Source organism: Myodes glareolus, chromosome 22, assembly GCF_982192425.1.
Source record: "Myodes glareolus chromosome 22, mMyoGla1.1, whole genome shotgun sequence".
NCBI classification, from domain to species: Eukaryota; Metazoa; Chordata; class Mammalia; order Rodentia; family Cricetidae; genus Myodes; species Myodes glareolus.
In genome coordinates this window covers 51,359,562-51,381,074 of record NC_142047.1, presented here as the reverse complement: position 1 = coordinate 51,381,074, position 21,513 = coordinate 51,359,562, and the positions used below count along the sequence as shown (strand labels likewise).

General features: G+C 56.2%; 1 protein-coding gene across 1 annotated transcript; it reads right to left on the bottom strand.

The window, feature by feature from the left end:
* Nucleotides 1-201: 201 nt before the first annotated feature.
* Znf469 (zinc finger protein 469) lies at nt 202-14,297 on the bottom strand. Its single transcript, XM_085681831.2, has 2 exons — nt 14,233-14,297; nt 202-12,955 (listed from the first exon to the last, which is right to left on the bottom strand). Exon 2 carries the CDS (start codon nt 12,826-12,828, stop codon nt 1,465-1,467), a length of 11,364 nt encoding a protein of 3,787 aa, XP_085537957.2. The 5' UTR covers nt 12,829-12,955; nt 14,233-14,297; the 3' UTR covers nt 202-1,464.
* Nucleotides 14,298-21,513: the final 7,216 nt, after the last annotated feature.

The window sequence follows — 21,513 nt, the reverse complement described above, 5'->3', positions numbered from 1 at the left end:
TTATCCACTTCTCTGCTTTCCCAAATCCACCTTAGAGGATTCCTATCCCTCTTCAGTCCCTCTCTGGCCCTGCCCAAGCTTCGGCTTGGTTCATAGCACACAGTGGCCCCGGGAAATGGCCGTCAAAGCAAGTGCTTCCTGAGCCACATATGGGCTCCAGTGAGAAGCAGGAGCAAGAAAAGATGCCACAGAGCCAAGCGGTTTCTGCGAAAATAGTGGGAATATATTTGAAAAGACGAGTTAGCTGTAACTTTTACAGTACGACCTCAGGGGCCCCCTGCCCACGTCTTTTTCCATTTGAAAGAGGCATTCTGAGAGACCCCAGCACCTTCTATGGAGGCAGCTCGGGCCTGATTTGGTCTTGTTTAAAATGTCAAAATAAAACCTTTTGACACTCACATTGCACCCAAGCTAAAAACTACACAACAAACCAAGCCAGGAAACTCTAAGACTCCCTAGGAGAAATGGGAAGCATCTCCTCCTGCCCATTTTGATGCACAATGCTATTTTGGCAGGTTATGTAGTTGGCAGGATCATGCCAGTGCGCAAACCACACCCACGGTCCAGCCTTGAGGGTCCCTTCACCGCTGGGACCCTGGGACTGGAGTTCAACTGGGGAGACCTGTGAGGCTCAAGGCCTGGGCTGGAGCCTCCCTGGTTAGGTCTCTCCACCCTAATTATCCTGTGGTTCAAAGAAGACCGGGGAGCCTGTATTCACATTACAGCATGGGAATAGCACCAGAACCTTTGGATCAGGCTTTCTGGGACCTAGAGACAGAGCCCCATGGGGGAGGAAGGCACTAGGAAGGGGCCATAGGGCCGAGGGATCCACTGGGCACTGGCCAAAGTACGGCTTTCTCTGCACCCCCTATAGGAACCCAGTCCCTGGGGACAAGGTGCTGGGGACATGAGCAGTGCAACTGGAGGCCAGCATGATTTTGTGGTTGAGGGATGGTCCTGTCATGCTCTCAAGGACCAGGTGGCTCAGAAATGGCCCAAGTAGAGAGCGAGGGTCCTCTCTCATGTGACTTCCAGGGTCACTGTGGAATCTTAGCAACAGCAGCAAGACGAGGCAGCTGCCACTGTCTGGCTTGGCTGCCTTAATGTGCTTCCCTGTTAGGAGATAGGGGACCCTGTGCAAACCTTCAAACATGGGTTTTAAATGCACAAAGCACCCGGCCAACACGGTTTCAGCGATGGGATGTGAGCCGCTCTCTCTAAGTACTTGGTACCAAGAAATCAGGTGCACCATCTCAGCGGGGCTGAGGCTGGCCCTTCCCTCAATCCTAGCCCTCCAGCACAAAGCCCTGGCCCCAGCAGCAATCAGCTCTCTCATATGTTGGAGAATCTGTGGGAAGTCAGGGGCAGAGAAACAGACGAGTGGTCTCAAATAGAGCTGCCTCTAACTCCAAAGGCCAGACAGAGAGCCCATCAGCTGGGCCCCCAGGCACCCTCTCTTGTGGACTAGTGGGAATTGTCTTTCTTTAGAGGGATTTTGAAGCTGGTCAGTTTCTGCCCAAACAGCTGGCTGAGGAGGTCGCTCTGGGCCTCTGCCGTCCGGTGTTCTCGGGGCTCCATGTGTTCCACACCATAGACAGCTCTGACCCGTTTGTACGGCCTAGACAGGGGTCTTGCCTGGGGGAAGGAGTCCTTTTCAGAAGGGTGGCCCAGGTCCCCTTTCTTCTGTGCTGATGGCTGTGGCCTTGTCCTGCCGCTCTGGCTACTGGGTCTGGACTTGACAGGGGGAACTCGGCTGGGAGTTGCTTGCTTTCGAGGGGCCCTGGATGACTTGTCAGGGGCCGAGGGGGCTCTCCCCATGCTCTCCATGTTTCCATGCCTGGCCAGTCCCAGGGCCTGGCCCTTCCTCTTCTTTTCATTGTTTTCTCTTTTCTCCCTGGGACTTGAATGCACTTGGACCCCCTGATGATCAGCTTCTCTGGGACCCCTGGTGCTGCCCTTGGTGTGGGCTAGAGGTGGGGGCTGGTCAGGGGTGGAGCTCTCCCAGCTAGGACAGCTGGGCTCAGTAGGGGTGGAGGCCATCTCACTTTGGAGCTGTCCACTGGTTGGCTGGGGCTGGCTGCCACCCCCTGTCTGAGTCGGGGGCTGTAGACCCCCACTGCCCTGAGAGTTGGGTCTCAGCTTAGCTTTAGAAGTGCTGGGTTTCCCCTTCTCCTCATGACTCTGGACCAGGCCTCCACAAGCTGGGTTCCCCACCCCTGTAGGTTTTCTTGGCGGTGGGGGCAGCTTCAGCACTTTGCTAGGGGGCGCTGTTGATCTGTGCTTGGAGGAACTCAAGCAGGCCCCTGGTTTGGTGGCACTTCCCTTCTGGGAGGGAACCTCTTGTCTCCCCTCAGGTACCGTGTGGTGTGTGGTCACTAGCCTCTCCTTCTGGAGCTGCGAAGGGTCTCTTGGGGAACAGCCAGGGGCACACTTGCCTCGGGTGCCTGGGCTCCTGTGTTTTCCTGAGAACAGATGAAGGGCTCTCCTTTCCCCTGGGGGAGTTTGCCACTTACACGGCTCAAGGCCGCCTAAGGAAGCCTCATTTTCTGGTTTCTCCACGGCTCTGTCCAGCTTGCTGTCGCCTGTACCTTCAGCCGAGGCAGCCGAGAAAGGAGACGGGGATGGCGGTGGAAGGTCCTGGCCAGTTAACGGTGGGTTGTTTCCCTTGAGTGAGTGGTCTGCCTGGTCCATAAGCCTCTCTTGAGAACTGGGCTGGTCTAGTATGAGGCTAGGAGCTGTCTCTGAACAGATCAGGGGTAGTGCAGGGAGGGAGCCCTCTCTTGGAGTGGGGCTGCTTATGGATGGGACTCGGTCAGTGCTGGGCTCAGGAGAGCTGGAGGGCACGGCCACCCTGTGCTGCTTGCTGGGTAGCACGTCCTGGGGGACCTGGGTCTTCCTCCCAGGAACTCCGGGCCGTCTAACACTTCTGAGAGCAAAGGGCTGCTGGCCACTCCTCAGGTGCTTGTCCATGTGTCTGTCAAACTGCTCCTTCTTGGCAAAGGTGTAGTTGCAGGAGCTGCAGACAAAGGACCTCCTGATGACATGCATGACATTGGCACAGAGCTCACAGGCATAGAGAGGCATGTGTGGCAGTTCCCTCTCCTCTTTCACCCCGTGGGTCAGGCCCAGGTGCACCCTCAGCTCCCAGTGCTCAGGGTAGACCTGTGGGCACTGGGGACACAGGTAGACACGCTGTGGGCTGTGCACCGCCAGGTGGCGCTGCAGCTTGAAGGGCTTGGGGAACTGCTTTCCACAGTGGTGGCAGTCACGGGAGGGGTCCTTGCAGTCCTCATGCACTGGGACCGCTTGGAGGAGGGACTCACTGTGGGACCAGGGGTCTGGGGATGGAGTCGGGGGTGTCTTGACAGAGCCAGAGCAGATGGCAGAGCTGCTGGTCAGAACGGATGGGCTGCTTCCTTCGGTTGCTGGACTGAGTGAGAGCAAGGCACCATCTTGGCTGTGGCTGGGAGTGACTGAGCCGGGCACCTTGTGTTTCACCCTTCTCCTCGGGATTTTTTTCCCTGCTTCTCCTTCTTGCTCTGATGCCTCCTTGCTGGTCCTGCCAATTGAGTGCTTGGTCCTCTGGGGTTTGGATGCTCGCTCCACAATACTGTTCAGGAAATGCGTGAGAGTGTCTTCCCCTTCCAAGCACCCCGGTAGGTCTCCCAGGGCTCGCCGAGCCTGTCCGTTTCGGGCAAAGCGGGCTGCATGCTCCCGCAGGTGCTGATTGTACATCCAGACATCGGCCACCTCCTTCAGGCACATGCCACAGGCCCATGGCCCAGCTTTGCCCTGCACGTGCTTTTCCCACAGATGCTCCCGAAGAAGTTCCCGAGAGCCGAACCTGCGCTCCACACACATGTAGCAAGTAGGAGGAGGCGAGGGGCTGTGTGCCAGCTTGTGTAGATCCAGCTCACCGAGGCTGTGGAAGCGCTGGAAGCACACCCTGCACTTGTAGGAGGCCCTCCTGCCCTTCACTGGCCGGTCTCTGCCTTTGGCTCCCCTGGCCCTGGCAACTTCCTCCGTTCTTTTGTTTGGAGGTCCCTGTGGGTTTGCTGTGGCTTGGAAGTCTAAGATGCTCGGGTTGGGAAGGTCAGCAAGGTCATCACAGGGTCCTAGAAAGCACAGGTCTTGTATCTCCAGCTGGGTGCTGAGCACCTCAAAATCTTTAACATAAAGTGGGGGCATGCTGGCATTCCCAGAAAGTCTAACATCTTGTTCTCTTTCCAGGCTAGGGGGCTCCGGACTCATGTCTCCAAGGGAAGAGGGTGTTTCACAGGCAGGGCTGCACAGCTCCAGGTCTCGCCAGGCTGCTGGGACCATGTGCAGCTGGGGGATAGCCTCAGACCACTCATCCTGGTTCTCAGTGAAGCAGGAGGGCTCATCCTCCATATCGGTGGCCTCTCTGTTGGATTCCAGGGCCCACAGGCTGAAGCTGGGGGTCCAGGGGTCAAGGCCAGGTGCCTTGCTGCTCAGGAGCCCATCTAGGAGGAGGGACTCAGGCAAACTCCTGGTTTCATCATCCCACAAGTCCTCTTCCTCTCGGGACAGGCAGAGGGAGCCCGAGTCACTGAGATCTGTGGGCAGGCGTGCGGAGAGGAGCGAGGCATTGTCTACCACCTCAGGGCTGGGCTCCTTGGGTGGTGGGCGCTTTGGCCTTTTGCAGCGCTTCCCGTAGACACGTAGGTTCTTCTTCTGAGTGAGGCGGCCATCCAGGGGGAAGAGCTGAGAGAAGGACACCTCGTCATCGAAGTCTAGAGGTTCCCTTCGACCTGGGCTGGGGGCTTCAGGAGTGGTGCCCTTGGGCCCTTGAACTTCACTCTGGGTTTCTGAGTCACTGATAGGATTCTGGGGGCAGCTGCTGTTCACTTCAAGACCATGTGTGCCGTCAGGCAAGTCAGATGTCCCCTTACCAACGCCTTCATCTGACCTACCTTTGGTCCCTCTGCCGTCCTCTGCAGGTTGGCTCTCAACAGCCTGTGATGGTTCTCCTCCACCGTCCAATGGCTTGGCCTCTCCTGGTCCCCAGAACCACTGTGCCCAGGATGCCTTTTGTTCATCTGGTTGTTCTCTCTCTATCATCCCTTGACAGACTCGCCACTCTTGGGGTTTATTCTGTGCTGGCATTGCTTCTGGACCCAGGGCCCCTGTGTCCATGTCTGTATCATCCTCTAGCACTCTGGGCTCTACCGTGGGGGATAGAGGTGGTCGTCTAACAGCTGCCCTGCATTCTCCCTCGGGCGAGAGGCTCAAAGGGGTGAGATGATCACCACACGTGGCTGATGGTTTTGAGAGGTCCCCGTCTGAAGTCACGTGGGCAGTGTCTCTAGGACCATGCTTCTCCCTCCTCACTCTTGGCCTTCCCCCTTTCCTGTTTGATTTCCTCTCTGAGTGACTGGGGGAATCAGCAGGCTCTCCACCATGTCTCCGGCCTCTCACTTCTGCATGGTTGGGATGGAGCTGGTCTGCTGGCCAGCCATCTGGTCTCCTTGGTTTTGAGGCCGGAACCTTTGCACCCTTTCCTTGCCCAGTCAGACCCGGGGTGTGTAGTCTCTGGTTGAGAGGAACATCTGGTGTCTTGCGTCCCTCAGATTTCTCACTAGTCAGCTTCAGCATCTCAGGACCCACGGTGTCCTCAGGTGTTGTAGAGGATTGGAGGAGAGGTGACCCAGAAGAGTGGCCAGGGCCTAGGGGTGAGTGACTTGGTCTCCTTTTCCCAAGTACCTTGCAGCCTTTCTTCCCAGGGGTCTGGCATGCTTGGGTCATAGAATCCAGAGGCTGGCAAGCTGGCATGGTCATGGGGCTCACCTGGGAGCTAGCCTCCCTGAGTGGCCGGTGCTTCCTGGCTTTGTGCCGGCTTAGGCCTGCTCTGGAGAGGAAAGATGCTGAACAGAGTTCACAGGTCATGGGTAGCCCGGCTGGGGTCTTCTCTGTCGAGTCTGGCTTATTTTTTAAGCCCCGGGGCCTCCGTTTAGACTCTTGTGGGCTGAAGGGGCCTTTCTGGGGAGAAGGGTGAGAGATACTGATTCTGTGCTGAGGAGACTCAGGCCTGGAGTCAGTGGCTGTGCAGCTTAGAGAGGTTGTTGGGGCCAATTGGAGCCCTGTGGGCATGCCTTGGGCATTGGCTCTGGGTACCTTTGTCACATCAGAGTGTCTTGCCCCAGGCATCCCTGGATTGTCCTGTTCCTCGATGCTGACTGCTGCCTCAGCTTCTTGGCAGATCTGAGAGTCTGGTCCTGTAGTCCCCAGGGTGGCAAGGTCTGTGGGCACAGCTACAGTGTGTTCACTGTGGCCAGGGCAGGGTGTGCTACTCTGGGCCCCTAAGGAAGGGTCCTTGCAGTATGTCCTTTCTGGGCTGCTGAGGGGTGGGATTTCCATGCAGTGGGTGTCTGGCACCTCAAATCTCTCCTCTGAATCTAGGTCATCTTTGGTGGGAATGCTGGTCAGAGGGGCTTTGATGATTATTTTGGGGGAGCTGGGACCCCCTGGGGGAGGAGCAGTGGCATGGGCAGGAGATGTCCTCAGCTCCTCTTTTCCAGAATCTTCTAATGTTCTTACTGTGATACCTTTGGGGTTGTCCCTGTCAAGTATTACAGGGGCTGAGAAACTGATGGGGCCAAGTGGGCCCGAGAAAGGGTCTTTGGGATGGTTGGTCCCTGGGAGTGAGCGGTGGGATAAAGTCTCTTCAGAGCCACAGTGGCTTGTTACCGGTGATGTAGGGATTGTTAGCGGCCCAGCATCTTTGGAGGCTTGGCCATGACTGGCCTTTCCCAGAGGTGTCAAGACAGCATAGGCTGGCTGATGGAAGGGGCTGGGTAGTTCTGCGTAGGAGGAAGGTTCTGCTGGTGGCCCAATAGGCTTGACTCTGGCCCCAGGGTCTTCCTGGGGTAGGGACTCAAGGTCATTGGGAGTAGGTGTGGCAGGGGAGGTGGCAGAGAGGGCCAGGTCCCTGTTGCTAAACAGCAGCGGTGGGCTGACTGCCCTCTCTGGGCTTCTCTCTGTTTGCTCCGTCTGGAGAGAGAGTACAGTCAGGAGGGAAGCCGAGGATGTGCCATCAGGGTGGGTGGGACTTGTGGAGGGCATTGCTTGTTCCCTAAAGCTCCGGGCTGCTCGGTTCCCCTGATGTGCCCCTCTGCTCCTGGCCGGCCTCTCTTTCAAACAGGCCCTGACCTTAGCGAGTGTGTCCGGGTTCCCCAGGCTCCTCCGGTTATTTGGTCGAAGTCTGTTACCTTGAGCTCGGCCTTTGGTCTTTTTAGACTGACCCAGTGAGTCCAGAAGTCCATGTGCTTTGGAACTCAGTTTCTTTCGGAAGTCTGTAGTTAGAGCTGGCATCTTTACAGCCCCTGAGGAGCCCCTTTTCACACTGGCCTCCGAGGGGTCCCCAGGATGAAGGCCCTGAGTATTGTCTTCACCCAAGATCTGGAGCAGAGGAAAGGAGGCACAGGCTGGTTCCTGGGGCCTCTGTCCATGGGGGGCACTGGTCACCCAGGAAGGATCTGGGATGGGATGGGACCAAGCCTTGCCACTCTGGAGGGCAGAGACTGGAGAGGCCCCTGCAGGGACAGACTCATCCTTAAAGCCAGGATCCTTTGCAATGGGGTCGGTAAGCATCGTTCCTATGGGACTTCCTGCTTGACTCTCAAGGTGTCCCTTAGAGTCATGGCTGGGGCTAACAGTTGGAGGGGAGGTGATACCCTCTTCACCCTTAAGCACCAAGTTGGACTCTAAGGCCAGATAGGCGTTGGGGTTGTTGAATCCTTCTAGTGCAGAGGAACTTGGGCAGGCTTCCTGGGCCTCACAGGGGTCTGGAGAATGCCCTCTTGTATGTTTACTGGGAAGCAGCTGTGGGGAAGTCTCCCCTGTCCCAGAAACTCCATTATTTTTAGAAAACAAAAGCTCATGGTTTGGGCTGTACTTGACTAAGCTCTCGGCATGTAACAAGGGTGCCTGTTGCTTGTTGGGGACAGACAAAGGGTCACTTAGGGGGACCGGACAGTCTGTGCTGGAGATGCTGGCCTCCTGCACTGTCCGAAAACTGAGGCCGAAATGTGCAGGACTGAGAGGAGCCCCAGAACCAGGGTCTTTCTGGGTGCCTGGGGGAGCTGCTGCATTGCCTGTGTGGCAGGAGGCTAGGTACGGCCAATGTTTCTGGGGGTTCCTGAGGGCCCCTTCTTGCTGTGAACTTGACCCCTTAAGACTTGTAAGGTTGGCTGCTGAGAGGATGTCTCTGTGGGGTGAGGTGACCTGAGGTGCGGGCAGCAGGGAGGCCTGCCGTGGACTTTGGTCCATCCTGCCTTCTGGTGCAGCTTCCTCAGGCTCTCCCAAGGCCCCCTGTGTGCTCCCTTTCCCTTGTAACTGGCTTTCTAATTCAGTCACCAATCTTTTGATCTCTAGTTCATCTGCACACAGGTTGCTCATTAGGGTAACACTACAGTCACCTCCGTCCTCAGGCACAGGAGGAGGGCTGGGAGGCACCGTCTGCTCAAAGCGACACTTCTTGCTGAGTACTTTTCCCTTGGAGAGGCCAGGCGGCACCGGAGAAACTTCCTCCAGCAGCAAGAATGGGGGGTACAGAGGATCTGTCAGAGGTTTCTTAGGGAGAGGATCAGTGGTGACCCTGTTTGTAGACAAGCTGTCAAAGAGTGGTGGGTCAAATCCATCCTCAGGCAGACCTGCAAACAGGGATGTGGACTCCAAGGTCAGTGGTGAAGGCACCTTGCCTGGGTCTGCTTCAACCGGGTAGGGTGGATTCTTTGGTGGACTTGACACAACAGTCTCCATACTCTGCCGCCCAAGGTAGCAGCTGCGGGCTGGCGGTATGTCCATAGCTAAAGGCTTGGAGCACAGATCTTCAGGGAAGCAGTTAGCTAGGTCCTTGGATCCGAGGAACAATTCACAGGGGGTGTCGTTGCTAGGCAGGGGCCCTGTTTGGGCAGCTGGACACCCTATAGAGTGTCTGTCACAGTGGTCAAGGCCGCAACCAGAACCGGAGTTCTCGAAAACCGGGATTCTGGATTCAGCGTGGAAAGGATCTGCCGCCTTATCAATGGGTGCCAGGCACCCTCCAGGCTGAGCAGCAGAGGAATCTTCTCCGGTATGCAAACTGGGGGATTCCATGCACCCAGAGGTACCCAGTCGACAGCCTGCATCTGGTGCTGGCACGCTCTTTCCTGACAGTGTTTCAGGGTGACTGCTGGGTGGCCTGGGGCTGCCAGCCTGTGGGAGCACTGGAGCAGCGGGTCTGGGGCTCTTCCCGCCACAGCTTGCTGGAGAACCGGACCTCTCTGTGAGTTCTGTGGTGTCCGGGTGTAGCGCAGCAGCAACTTCAAGCTTCTTGACCTCCTGGGGGAAGCCCAGGGTTGCTTCCTCTTGGGTCTTGATGGTGGTAAGGACGTGTGAAGGATGTTTTGGGGCTACTGTGGGGTGATCAGTATGCTCAGAGCCTTTCTCCACAGAGACTTCTCTAGCATCCAAGCTCTGGAACAGGCTGTGTGTCCTCTTTGGAGACAGGGAGCCCCGGTTTTCACCAGCCTCTTGCCTCATGACCTTTCTTGGATCCTGAGTCACATCCTCTTTCTTTCTTTTCTTACCTTGGCGCCACCGTTGGCGGCTGTGGTGGGAACAGTCTTGGGCAGGACCACCCGAATCCTGCTGCTGCATGCCACCCTCCTCCTCAGAGTCAGAGGGATAGCCTTGGCCCCTGAGCCTGCCCTTCTGGGTGCTAGGTGGTCTTGCAGGCAACAGAGAGACATGGGAGACCTGGCCACGTGGTGCCTGCCGCCTGTGGCACCTGTTTTTCTGTTGCACTATCTTGTGGATGAGCTCCTTGCTCCAGGAACCACCTCGACCCCTCCTTTTCCTGGTGTCTTTCCCAGAGGGCAGCTGCAGGTGCTTGGAGCTCCTGGTCTCTTTAGAGGTGGCCCTGGGGGTGCTGTGGTCTGCGTGAGCATGGCCCTTGCAAGCCTGACTTCTACGGTCCTTGGGCTGGGGCCGCTCAGCACTGTGGCCCTTCTTCCTTGGCCTTAGGCAGATGGCTCTGGCAGGGTTATTCGTGCCCTTGGTCACACCCGGCTCTTTCCGAAACAACTTGAATTGTTTCCCTCTCCTCTGCTGCCTGACCAGGGTGGTGGCATCCGCTTCTGTAGATGCCAAGCCCAGGGAGCGGGTTTTGGGCCTGTTTCGGGCTGGGCAGCCGCTGTCTTCAGTGCAGGGAGTTTGAGATTCTGGCATGACAACTCTGGACGGGAGCTGGGGTTGGGTAGCGTTCTTGGGAGTTGCTCCCAGCTGGGTATTGAGGGAATGCCCAGCACTGGGCCCCCTGGAGCCTGAAGGCTCCTCATCAGCAAAGACGTCAATGAAGCTGCTGTCTATCTCGGGGTTGTCTGATTGGTACTCCATGCCGTTGAGTGCCTCAGTGATGAGCCTGTCCAGCTTAGCATCATCTTCCATGTCAAGGTCCGAGGTGGGGGGCAGTGGGAATGGGGCAACAGCCAGGCCGGCGGGCAGGAAGCCGGCTCTCAGGGAGTCATCTTTGCTGTCCCCCTGATCATCTCTGGTCAGCAGGAAGGGGACAGTCTGGTTGTGTTCAAGCAAGCCTGAGTGTGCCTCGGTGGGTGCCTTTGAGGTGGTGGTGGGTGTGGGTAGCCCCGAGGGCTGCAGGGAGCCATCCTTGGTCTTGGCTAGCAGCAGGCTGCAGAACGGCCGGTGTTCCAGGAAGGCTGCTAGGCTACTGTAGTTGCGATCACACTGTCTGCAGGTCAGGAGTACATCTAGCTGGTCCAGGCTGGCGCTGCTGAGGGAGAAGTGTTGGGCAGAGTACGGTGGTGGCTGTGGAGGAAAGCCCTGCACCCTGTCTCTGCCCAGTGAGGGGCTCTTGTGGGGGAACGGGGCTCCCTCCAGGCTCTTGAAGGCATCCTCAGCTCCTGGCCCCTCTGTGGGGAGAGGGAAGGCTTTGGCTGACTCTGATTGGTAGCATGTAGGGAGGGTGTGTGTGGGCTCTGGGGAAGGGAAGGGGCTGCTGGTCTCCTGGGAATGGGTGGGGGGCAGGAATAAGGCTGAGGACCTGAGGGGTCCAGGTTGCTGGCTATCCTCAGAGCTGGGGTTGGCTGGGCTACTGGATGGTGGCGACAGAGACGAGCAGGTGCTGCTGCTGGCTGTGTTGGTTGCAGGTGACGGAAGAGGGGACTCACTGGGAGAGGCTCCCATCACCCTGGGTGGGGGCAGGCTGAGGGCCCCTTGGGGTGACACCTGGGGCTGGTTCCCCCCAAAGAACAGGGGCTGGGTCCCAGGGTCCTTCAGCCCACCATAGGCTAGCAGCCTTGGGGAACTGCTTGGCTGACCAGGGCTGCTCCTGAGAGTTGACCGTGTCTCCCCAGGTCTGGAGATTGTATTCAAAGCACTCAGAGCTCCTTGGCTGTCTCCCTGCCACTCAGAAGACCCCCTGGGGAATGTCAGTCGGCTCAGCACCCCCATTTGGTGGGAACTTGGCATAGGGGTGGTAAGCGCCGGGGACCAGGGCAGAGGGGGACTCTGGGGAAGGCAGAGCTGCTGGTCTTCGAAGAAGGCTGTCCTGGCAGCAACCGCAGGTCCCAGGGTGGACGTGGGGTAAGAAGCTACTGAAGAATCCCACAGCTGGGGTAGATGAGTCGGTGGTGGCCCAGGGGTGGGCAGCTCTGTGTCCAGAGGCACTGGGCTGGTACCCACCCCATTAGCTCTGTATCCCTGCCCTGGAAAGTGCCTTTGTGGTGGAGGATTTGGGGGACCCCTGGGACTTCCCAGTCCATCACGAATGGGAGGGGGCCCTTCAGGAAGGCCTTTGGTCAGGCTCTTGTGCAAACTGTCATGGAAGGGGCTTGGGACCAAGTGAGCAGCGCCAGGTGGGGAGAGGGCACCCCCAAGATCACTGGGAGTGTTAGCTCCCACCGATTGGCCTGGGTTGCAGGGTAGGGATGGGTAGGCGGGGTTTGTACCCAGGGCCTCCTCAGACCAAGCCACCAAGGGCTGGTGGAAGGTATACAACACTGTCCCGGGTGCCTGCTCATGCTGGGCTGTCTCTACAGGGAAAGGGTAGGGGACAGAGACCCCCTGGGGGCTGCTAGCCCTGCTCCCTTCAGGGTAGGGCTTGGGCTTTGTAGAGGGGACCCCAAAATTAGCACCCGGGAAGCTGTTTTCAGCAGCAGGAGGCCAGGGGTTGGTCCCAATGGCCTGGACGTTAGGGCCAGAAGCAGGCCTATGGGGGCTGGTGCCACTGCTCTGGGAGGCCCCCTGGGGTAATGACCCAGGGGTGGCACTTGGTGAGGTACAGTTGGTGGAGGTAAAGCTGGAAGGGGCCTCCTGAAAGCACCTTTGGGAACCATTCTCTTCCGGGGAGGGGAGGGTCTCGGCCCTTGGAATGCTGGGCCTGCGGCGGGCTCTGGTCTTTTGGACCCGAAGAGCCTTGGTCTCCGACACTTGGGGGGCTTCATGCCGTAGGTCTGTAGTTGGCTCATCCAGGATGCATCTGATCCTTGAAGTGCTTAGGTTGTGGAGCTGTGGGTGACTGCTCTCCATCCTGCCGGCCAGCCATGAGTAAGCTTGTGCACAGCTCTCTCCCGCTGGGGCCTGCGCTCTCAGTAGCAAGTCCTCTTGCTTCACCTCTTTGGCCTGAGACAGCTGCGCTTCAGGGGAACCTTGGGCCTGGGCCTTGTTGCCTTCATCTCTCATGCCCCGGGTGGTCCTATTGGCAGAGCTGTGGTCCTTGAGGGGCTGTTGAGAGGGGCACCCAAGGCTGCTGGCAACTTGGCAGGGCTGCAAGTCTCTGGGCAGAGTTGGGGGCCGCTCTCCTGGCATGGCCCCACGGTCCCGGATGCTAGGAGGATGCAGTGGTTGGAGGAGCAGCCCAGGTAGCGGGCTGGGTGGCCATCCTCACCCCCTGACGGGGCTCAGGGAAGCCTATACTCATGGTCCTGCGTGAAGCCTGCAAGGAAAGACCATAAATGAGTTGCAGGTTCATGGGGGCTGGATCTTACGGGTAGGCTGGGGCAGGAAGCCCATGCTGGACTGTGAAGTCTCCGATGGAGACCGTGTTTAGGCCTGAAGCAGCAATCACTTGTGTGACCATCACAGAAAAGAGGGTGACTGGCTCAGACAGCAGGATCCCCCCCTACAAATGGATCCAGGGATATTAGAGAGGTATGGTAAAAAGGTGGGGGGAGAAAATGGAAAAGGGAGAGGGGTCTGAATATCAGAGAAGACCACTTGCCTCTGCAGAGGAGTCCCAATCACTACCTGCTGGGCATGAAAAGCCCCATTAATTTAGGGCAGGCCTGTCTCAGATCTTCAGGGTAGATGAAGTTCCAGTGCCCACCAGCAGTGGGCAGCATACCGCTCACATTGGGAAGCAACCACAGCAGACCAAAGAGCAGGGTAGACTTGGTTGGGTGGCAGGGACAGGACAGGACAATACGAGACTTCATCTGCCATATCTAGGCTCCTCTCCAGCCTACCCACCTGGAGAAGAGTCTCCTTCCCTTCTATGGTCCTCACTGCAACGGGCAACTAGGTCCCCAGGAAAGACTTGTTTATTGACCGGTTATACGGTGGGGCTGATGGTGTTAACATCATCACCACGTTGCTGTATCTGACTCCTTTGTCCACACAGGGGCTTAGACAGTCAGAACTGCTTCTGTCACCTCTGATTATGGGTAAAGAACCCAGGCAACTTTCCCAAGGCCTCACTACTGTGGAGGGAGTGAACCCTCCAGAGGGGCACCTTCCAGTCTTATGCAGAACTCAGCCATGCCACATTGGATCCAGAAACTCCCAGGAACTAGGTGACAGGGGACATAAGCAACCAGGGTCCCCATGAAACCCCTAGAGACACTACCAGCTAAGAAGAGGAGCCTTCATGGAGGGCTCTTAGTGAACCTCTCGGCTTCAGGAAGGCATCCTAGAGCAGAACTGAGCTCCACTGGCGGGTGGGTGGTGTGGGCCAGTCTGCCACAGCTGTGCCCTAGCCACTCACACTCCAGGGGCCGTCAGAGCTAGGTTCCTGGGGTCCCAGGTGACCCTGCCATCTACCCTGCTCAGAGCTACGGTTTCGAACTGCCTGTCAGATGGCCTGGCTCAGAAAAAGGCCAGCCAATTACTGTCTGAATGGGAGACAAGAGTGGCCTGCTGGGGTGGAGGGGGCTTCAGGGACAAGGCACCTCCTCCAGTCAGTGACAGTGGCCTCCACATGTACTCATTACATACCTGGGGACCTGGAGCCCCTCACTGGACTTCTGAACAAGTGCCTGAGGAACAGGACCTTCTTGGCTGCAAAGAGAGGGGACAGTGTGTTAGAATTGGGGGTGTTCTGTTTCCTCCAGAGGGTCCTTGCTTGTTCCTGCATGAGAGGGGAGCCCTAATGGAGCTTACTGCTTTTCTTCAATGTGTCTTGAAGCTGAGAGAGTAAATGCCAGCCCCACTAGGGTGGGTGTTGTAAGTCATTCTGCCACAGCCGCGTTCTAGCTACTGTACACCCCAGGAGCCGTCAGACTTGAGGCTTCTAGCTTGCCCAGTGCCATAGTGTCAGACCACCTACAGGCCCCAAAGAGCAGGCCTGGAAAGTGTCAATCCCACCAGTGTGCTAAGAACTCTATTCCCCTACCCAACATCCATCACCTGTCATCCATCCACCCATCCACCCACCCATCCATCATCCATCCATCCATCCATCATTCATTCATCATCCATCCATCCATCATCCACCCATCCACCCACCCATCCATCCATTCATCCACCCACCCATCCATCCATCCACCATCCATCCACGCATCCATCCATCCACCATCCATCCATCCACCATCCATCCATCCATCATCCACCCATCCACCCACCCATCCACCCACCCATCCACTCATCCATCCACCATCCATCCATCCACCATCCACCCACCCATCCACCCACCCATCCACCCATCCATCCATCCATCCATCCATCCATCCATCCACTCATCCATCCATCATCCATCCATCCATCCATCCATCATCCATCCATCCATCATCCACCCATCTACCCACCCATCCATCCATCCACTCATCCATCCATCCATCAGCTATGCATCTACTATTTATCATCTATCATTCACCCACTCACCATCCATCCACCCACCCACCCATCTACCTATCCATCTGTCATTCAAGCATTTACCACCCATCATCCATCTACCTATCATCCATCCATTTATCCGTGGTGATATTTTGTTTGTGCTTTAATAAAGCTTGCCTAAAAATCAGAGAAGCAGAGCAGCCTTCATTCCCTAATACCTGACTCCAGATTTTTATTATTAAGACCAATTAGCATTCACACTACATTTATCCATCCATCATCTATCTGTTCATCCTTCATCCACGAGCCAATACCTGCACCAGATGCTGTGCCAGGCAAGCATGAGGTGTAGTTGATTCATGGCTTCCAGGTTACTGTAAAGACAGGCAATAAACAGCTACAGAAGTCAGAGAGGTCTGTGACTTGTCCAAGATGACGCAGTGGGAACACTGCCAAGCAGTGACATAAATGTAGACAGCATGCATCCTTCCTTGCCTCTCTTACACCCAACGAAGCCTGAAGTCCCTGTCTCAGCACCTGATTCTCATCCTTTCCATCCTGGCAGGTCCCAGGTTCTTGGACAGCTCTATCTCCACTTGTTCAATCTACTCTGTCCTTGGTCTTTGCACCCCTATTCTGCCATCAGCACCCTAGAGCTAGAGTACCAGGCCCTGGCTCCCTGTCCAGGTACAAGGACTATGGACAGCATAAGCAGGGTTCTCCCCTGCCTGGGCTCCCAGCAGAGCCTCTCGGCGCTGTTGTTGGTGTGGGTTTCAGCAGGCCAGGACCCTTTTGAACTGGAGGAGAGATCCAAGCCCCAGATCCCCAGCTGGCCCCAGCATCCCTGGAGGGGTGGGGCATTCCTTTTCTCTCAGCGGCCTGGGCTGCTCAGAGTCCTGGGGAGGGGCTGCAGCCGCTGTGCCTTGATGTTCCTTTCAGCCATTCCCCTTTCCTGTTTCTTCAAACGCTGCCGCTTTCCTTACAAACTGTTACCCGAGCGCTCAGATAAACCTCTGCAGGTAAAATTATATCTGCGATGTGGCCCAGAGGGTGCGCTTAAGAATACGGCGCACGCTATCAGCTGCATTTATCTTAATTACTCTGGGGAAAGTAGAGGCCGGCATTGGGACGGGGCTGGGAAGCAGGGCCTGCACTGCCTTATCGGGGTGCATATATGAGATCCTTTAGCAGAAGGGAGATAAGGGAGTGTAAGTGGGAGGGGGCACAATAATGTTGTCCAAGATGACAAGGAGGTAGCAGTGGGAAAGGCAAGATTCCTGCTTGAAGGCAGGACCACACCGCTGCCCAAATAGCTGAGAGCTGGCATAGGGCAAGGCCAGGTACCAGGCACTCTCTCTTCATCCCTTGTGCTACAGAGACATGATGCTGGTCCTGAGAAGGGATACTTAGCTCACCCACCCAGACTCCACACATCAACTGTGCACAAGCCTGCTAGAACCTTACTCTGCACCCAGGCTCCTCAGTTAACCACACAGCTTCCAGGACCAGCCTTGATCAGGTGCGATCACCACTAGGAAGCCATCCCTGACCAGAGTGAGTGCTGTCAACAGCCCAAGGTCATGATTTGGCTCTCCAAGGCCCTTGGCAGTGACTTACACTCCTTAGGAACCAAGGAACAGAGGCTTAGGCCTGTGTCTCGAGGTGCCCAATGGCCAGGACTTTGGCACACAGCTCACTTCTCACTGTCCGTGCCAAGCTTAGCCCCTACACCATGTCCCATGTCATCGTGAAGATCCTGGGCTATGCAGAGGTGTGGTTGGGCTCAGTGGTCCCGGGAACTCCAAATGGGGAGCCTATTGTGGACCCTGCTCTAGGACAGCTACAGACAGGGTCTGGAGTGGACATCTGTGTACTGAGGAGGCTGCACCTGCCTTCCACAGCCCCAGCACCTGGGGTGATAACACACTGACTGTGCTGCCTGGCTCTCTCAGTGGTTTTGTCTGTGATGAGACTAGAGTCCTAGGCTGGGTCTGGGCATGCAGTAGGAGCCTGTGTGATGCCACACACAGTCTCAGGATTTGGTGTGAGACACGGTGAGAGGGTGGGCATGAGGTGGGCTGGGCTGTCTTCCCACCTTCCTATGGGCTTGGGGCTTTATCCAAGCCAGGTCACTGATGGGGGGTTGACGGTGCCTGTGGCAAATAAGAGGGAACAGTATTTGTAGTCCCTAAGAGCTGTCCCTCTGGAATAATGTGACCTGGTGATCATCTGCGCCTGTCTTCTTCCTGAGGTTCACAGTGGCCGTGTATGGGTAAAGAAATGTGTCCCAAGGAATGAGGTTGACACACTCCCTGGGGATTGCCTATGGTTCTCCTGCTGCATCTCCTTCCTCATCCTATCTACCCCTTTTCCACCAAAAGTGATTATAATTTTATTGCCTAAGGATACGAGGGTCAGCAGGGGCTGGAGAAGGTTGAGTGTGTGGGGGGGACTAGCACTGCTTAGGGCTACACGTTTGCCCCAGCTCCAGGAAGGAAGCCCCCAAGGGCTGACCATGTGAGGACAAGCCCTGTCTGGTCAATCGGGGCAGGGGGCTACATGGTGTCACCGTTGCTGTCACTCTCCAGGAAGCAGGCATCCATTCCCCAAGTACAGATAAGGAACTGAAGTGCACTGAGTGTGGGCTCCAGGTCAGACGGCTGTCACGTGGGTTGTACTCTCTCCAACTGTGTTCACTCTCACACCCATGGTTACCGCCTCTTGCTAGCACCTGGACAAACTTGTCTCAGTGGCTACCTGGACTATGGCTGTAACCCCCGGGACTGTCTGCAGAGTGAGACTGAGGGGCTAGATTGCCCTCAGTCGGGGAACACAAGGAATGCCTTGATCTCCCATGCGAAGCGTGTCTGTGCCCCCTCCCCACACACGGCATCCCAGCTAGCTCTATGGTGCAAGCCCAGTGCAGGGGTCTTGGCCTCAGATTGCTCACTTCTAAAATGGGTGTGGCATCTCCCATGGCACAGGGCCCTCTGGATGGGATGCTCCAAGCCACACCCAGCTGCTGTCCCTCTGTCCTCTAGGACTGGCCCTGGTTGAGCTTTGAGAGGCCAAAGGAGGGCAGTGGGTGGGCCTAGGCTTGCCTGCCAACAGAAATGGTCCCTGTTCTTTGTCAAGGCTCCTGCCCAACTGTAGCCAGCAAGGGTCCCGAGGCCCAGGACATCTCTAGACAGCTACCGCAGCCATCTTCTCTAAGCTTCTACTCAGGTGAGGGACAGGCTTGGGGCAAGGGACTCTTCCAAGGTCATAGAACAGAGAGAAGACATCTGGGACCACGAACTTCCTCGTGGCTCAGAGCGGCAGTGGTCTCAACTGTAGCTGTCCTCAAGGTGTGTGACCTCACTCAGTCACTGGGCAGCCGGAAACGAGAGGTCTGGTTTGCTCGTCTAGACTGGCTGGCCAGTGACTAATGGGGACATCTAAGAGTATCAATCTCGGCTGGGCACAGCGGCACACGTCTTTAATCCCAGTACTTGGGAGGCAGAGGCAGGCAGATCTCTGTGAGTTCAAGGCCAGCCTGGTCTACAGAGTGAGTTCCAGGACAACCAGAGCTACATAGTGAGACTCTATCTCCAGAAAAACAAACAAAACAAAATGGTCTCGGAAGACCATTAGGGTGGATGGAGGATGGCCAGAAATAGTCCAGGCCAAGGACTATGTGCTCAGCTGGAACCAACACAAGGCAGAGGATGTCACATGTGCCCTCTGGCTACAGTAGCCTGGGGGAAGGGGTGGCCTAGTGCACCCTGACTCCAAAGTACCTGCTCAGATCTGACTCTTACCAGAATGTCCTCCCCAGATGGCCCACAACAATGGTAGGAGGCCCCAGCCCGGGAGGACAAAGGAAGTCTTGCGGGTTCCCATCATGTCTTCCTATTGCAGGGCCAGCCCACTGTCTTCTCCCAGTGGCTCCCTTGGCTTCCGGTCCTGCTGAGTCACATGAGTTTGTCCCTTGTACTCATAGGTGTTCCTGCCTACTGGTTACCAGACCCTCCTCTTTGCTGTGTTCTTCCCGGCTTTCCTAGCTGCTCTGCTCTCGCGGATGGCTCACACAGGAGTCCACACCATGTGTTCCTCTTGCTGCCCCTGCTCGGGGTCTGAGGCCATAGAGGCTGCTAGGACTCTGTGGTCCCAGGGACTTTCTCCCTCATAGTCAGGGCTTTCTAAACCATACAACAAATGCAGGCTGCCCTCTGCTCCAAGATACACCCCTCACCCAGGTCTCTGACTCTGAACCCCTTTCCTTACCTCAAGTCCCCTCCACATCAGAAGCCTTCTATGGTGATCATAGCCCTGACACTGACTGCTCCTAATGCCATAGCCCGCTGGACTGACCAAATGCACAAATGCCTACAGATCTACCCCACCACTCCAGGGTACCCCTAAGACCTTGCCCCAATACATGGCTTTGCAGAGGCCTGGGCCTACAGGTGTATAGGGTGGTCACCATGTCCGTTCTCCCAGGCCTAAGCAGGCTTCACAGTCTGGAGCTTCCTCTGCAAGCTCTTCCAGCCTACCACATCCTCCCAGTGCTGCTGCCCCACCCAGCCTGTAATTTGCTGTCTGCGTGGCTGCTCTGCAACCCTGGGCAGTCTCCATATGCCATCCACCTAGGCTTATAAAGCCAAAGGCCACGGGGAGGGGGCTGCAGTGGGAGGGAGGGAGAGGTGACCCTGAGGTGACACCCCACTCTTCCCATCCTTTGGGTCCCTGTGTGAAAGCCACCCACTGAGTCCACCCGTCTTCAGGGACCCTCACCTCCTTGGTACTGACATTTTCCAGGTGACTGACCTTTGCAGTTCCTTTCTTGCCGACATAGAATTGTTGGCCTCGACCCCTTTTCTTCCACTGTATTCTGGGGCTGACATTTCTGTGTACTATGCACAGCTATGTCCTCCATTGCCAGGGACACTGCTTGGGACAAAGGACACGGCCAACATCTTCTGGAGGAAAGGGGTGTGATGGATGGAATGCCCAGGCTCTCTGCATCCCTGGGCCTCCCCCTTCCCAAGCCCTGCTTGGTCAGTGGGTGCTGTGGCAGCCAGGCTGCTGGTAGTTGTCAGGGCACTAAGGATTCCTCAGGAAAAGCCTGAAATCCAAGTTTTAAAGTGAAATCTCCCCATTTGAAACCTGGCAACAAATTAACCTACGACAAAATAACTGCTGCGTGGGCTGGAGCCGTTGGCTGGATTCAGCCTGTGGTTTGCGGATGGTGACCTTCCTTTGGGCACACGGGGTCAGCTGTCCTCACCAGAGCCGGCTTATACACTCGTGTCCTCACTCACTCGTCCATTCACACACTCACCTACATATTCACTGTTCACAGACACACTCAATTATTCACTCATTTGTCCACATACTCACTCACTTATTCTCTCATTCATACTCACACACACACACTCATATACTCACCCATTCATTCACACACTCACATATTCACACACTCATTCACACACTCACCCATCCATTCACACACTTGTTCATTCACACACTCACATACTCAAACACTCACTCATTCATATTCTCACCCATTCATTCACACACTCACTCACTCACACACTCACAATTCACACACTCACTCATTCACACACTCACCCATCCATTCACACACTTGTTCATTCACACACTCACATACTCACACACTCATTCATATTCTCACCCATTCATCACACACTCACATACTCATTCACTCATTCACACACTCACTCACTTACACACTCATTGATTCATTCACCCACACACTACACCCTGCCACAGTAATGGGACTGTGGCTGAGATTGACTGGTCCCACTGGCCCAGCTGGGATACCCTCAGAGGTCTCCTGGGTTTAAAAAGGTTTACATATTCTGGAAAGCTCTAGTGACTTTCACAACCACCTTGTAGGCTGCCCATGCAGCGGGGCTCAGAGGGGATCAGCAATGTGCTCTAGTCTGCACAGAAGGCCGTGGGAAGGACCTGTGAGGGCCAGCTCTGGGGGCGTGGCAGGGTAGAGGCTGTCAAGACTTGTAAGCCTGGGTTTGGCCAAGCTGCCAGCAGATGGCCAGGTAGCAGCAGAGCCCCCTGACTGCAACCTGTGCATGCTCCTGTTTTCAACCAGCTCTGTCTCCAGGGCACTGGCTTTCTCCCTGTACCCAGGAATCATGTGCAAAATGTGGGCACATGACACACATGCACACACACACATGAAACCTACAGCATATCATCTCCTGAACCCTGCTATGGTCTCCTGCATGCTAAGCAGTTCTACTCATCCACACTAAGAGTCCCCCTTCACACTATGGGGTTTCCCCATTCCTTCCTCAGGGTCTCCATCTCCCTCCCCACTGTGGGGTCTTCCTATTTCTATCATAAAATTTCTCTTCTCCATTGTGGTCTCCCCCTGCCCCAGTATATCTCCAGCCAGCACCCGTGATCATACAACCGAGT

Bases quoted from the DNA above. Each gene is read 5' to 3' on its own strand.
- Znf469 (XM_085681831.2), bottom strand. From the start codon at position 12,828: ATGCCAGGAGAGCGGCCCCCAACTCTGCCCAGAGACTTGCAGCCCTGC.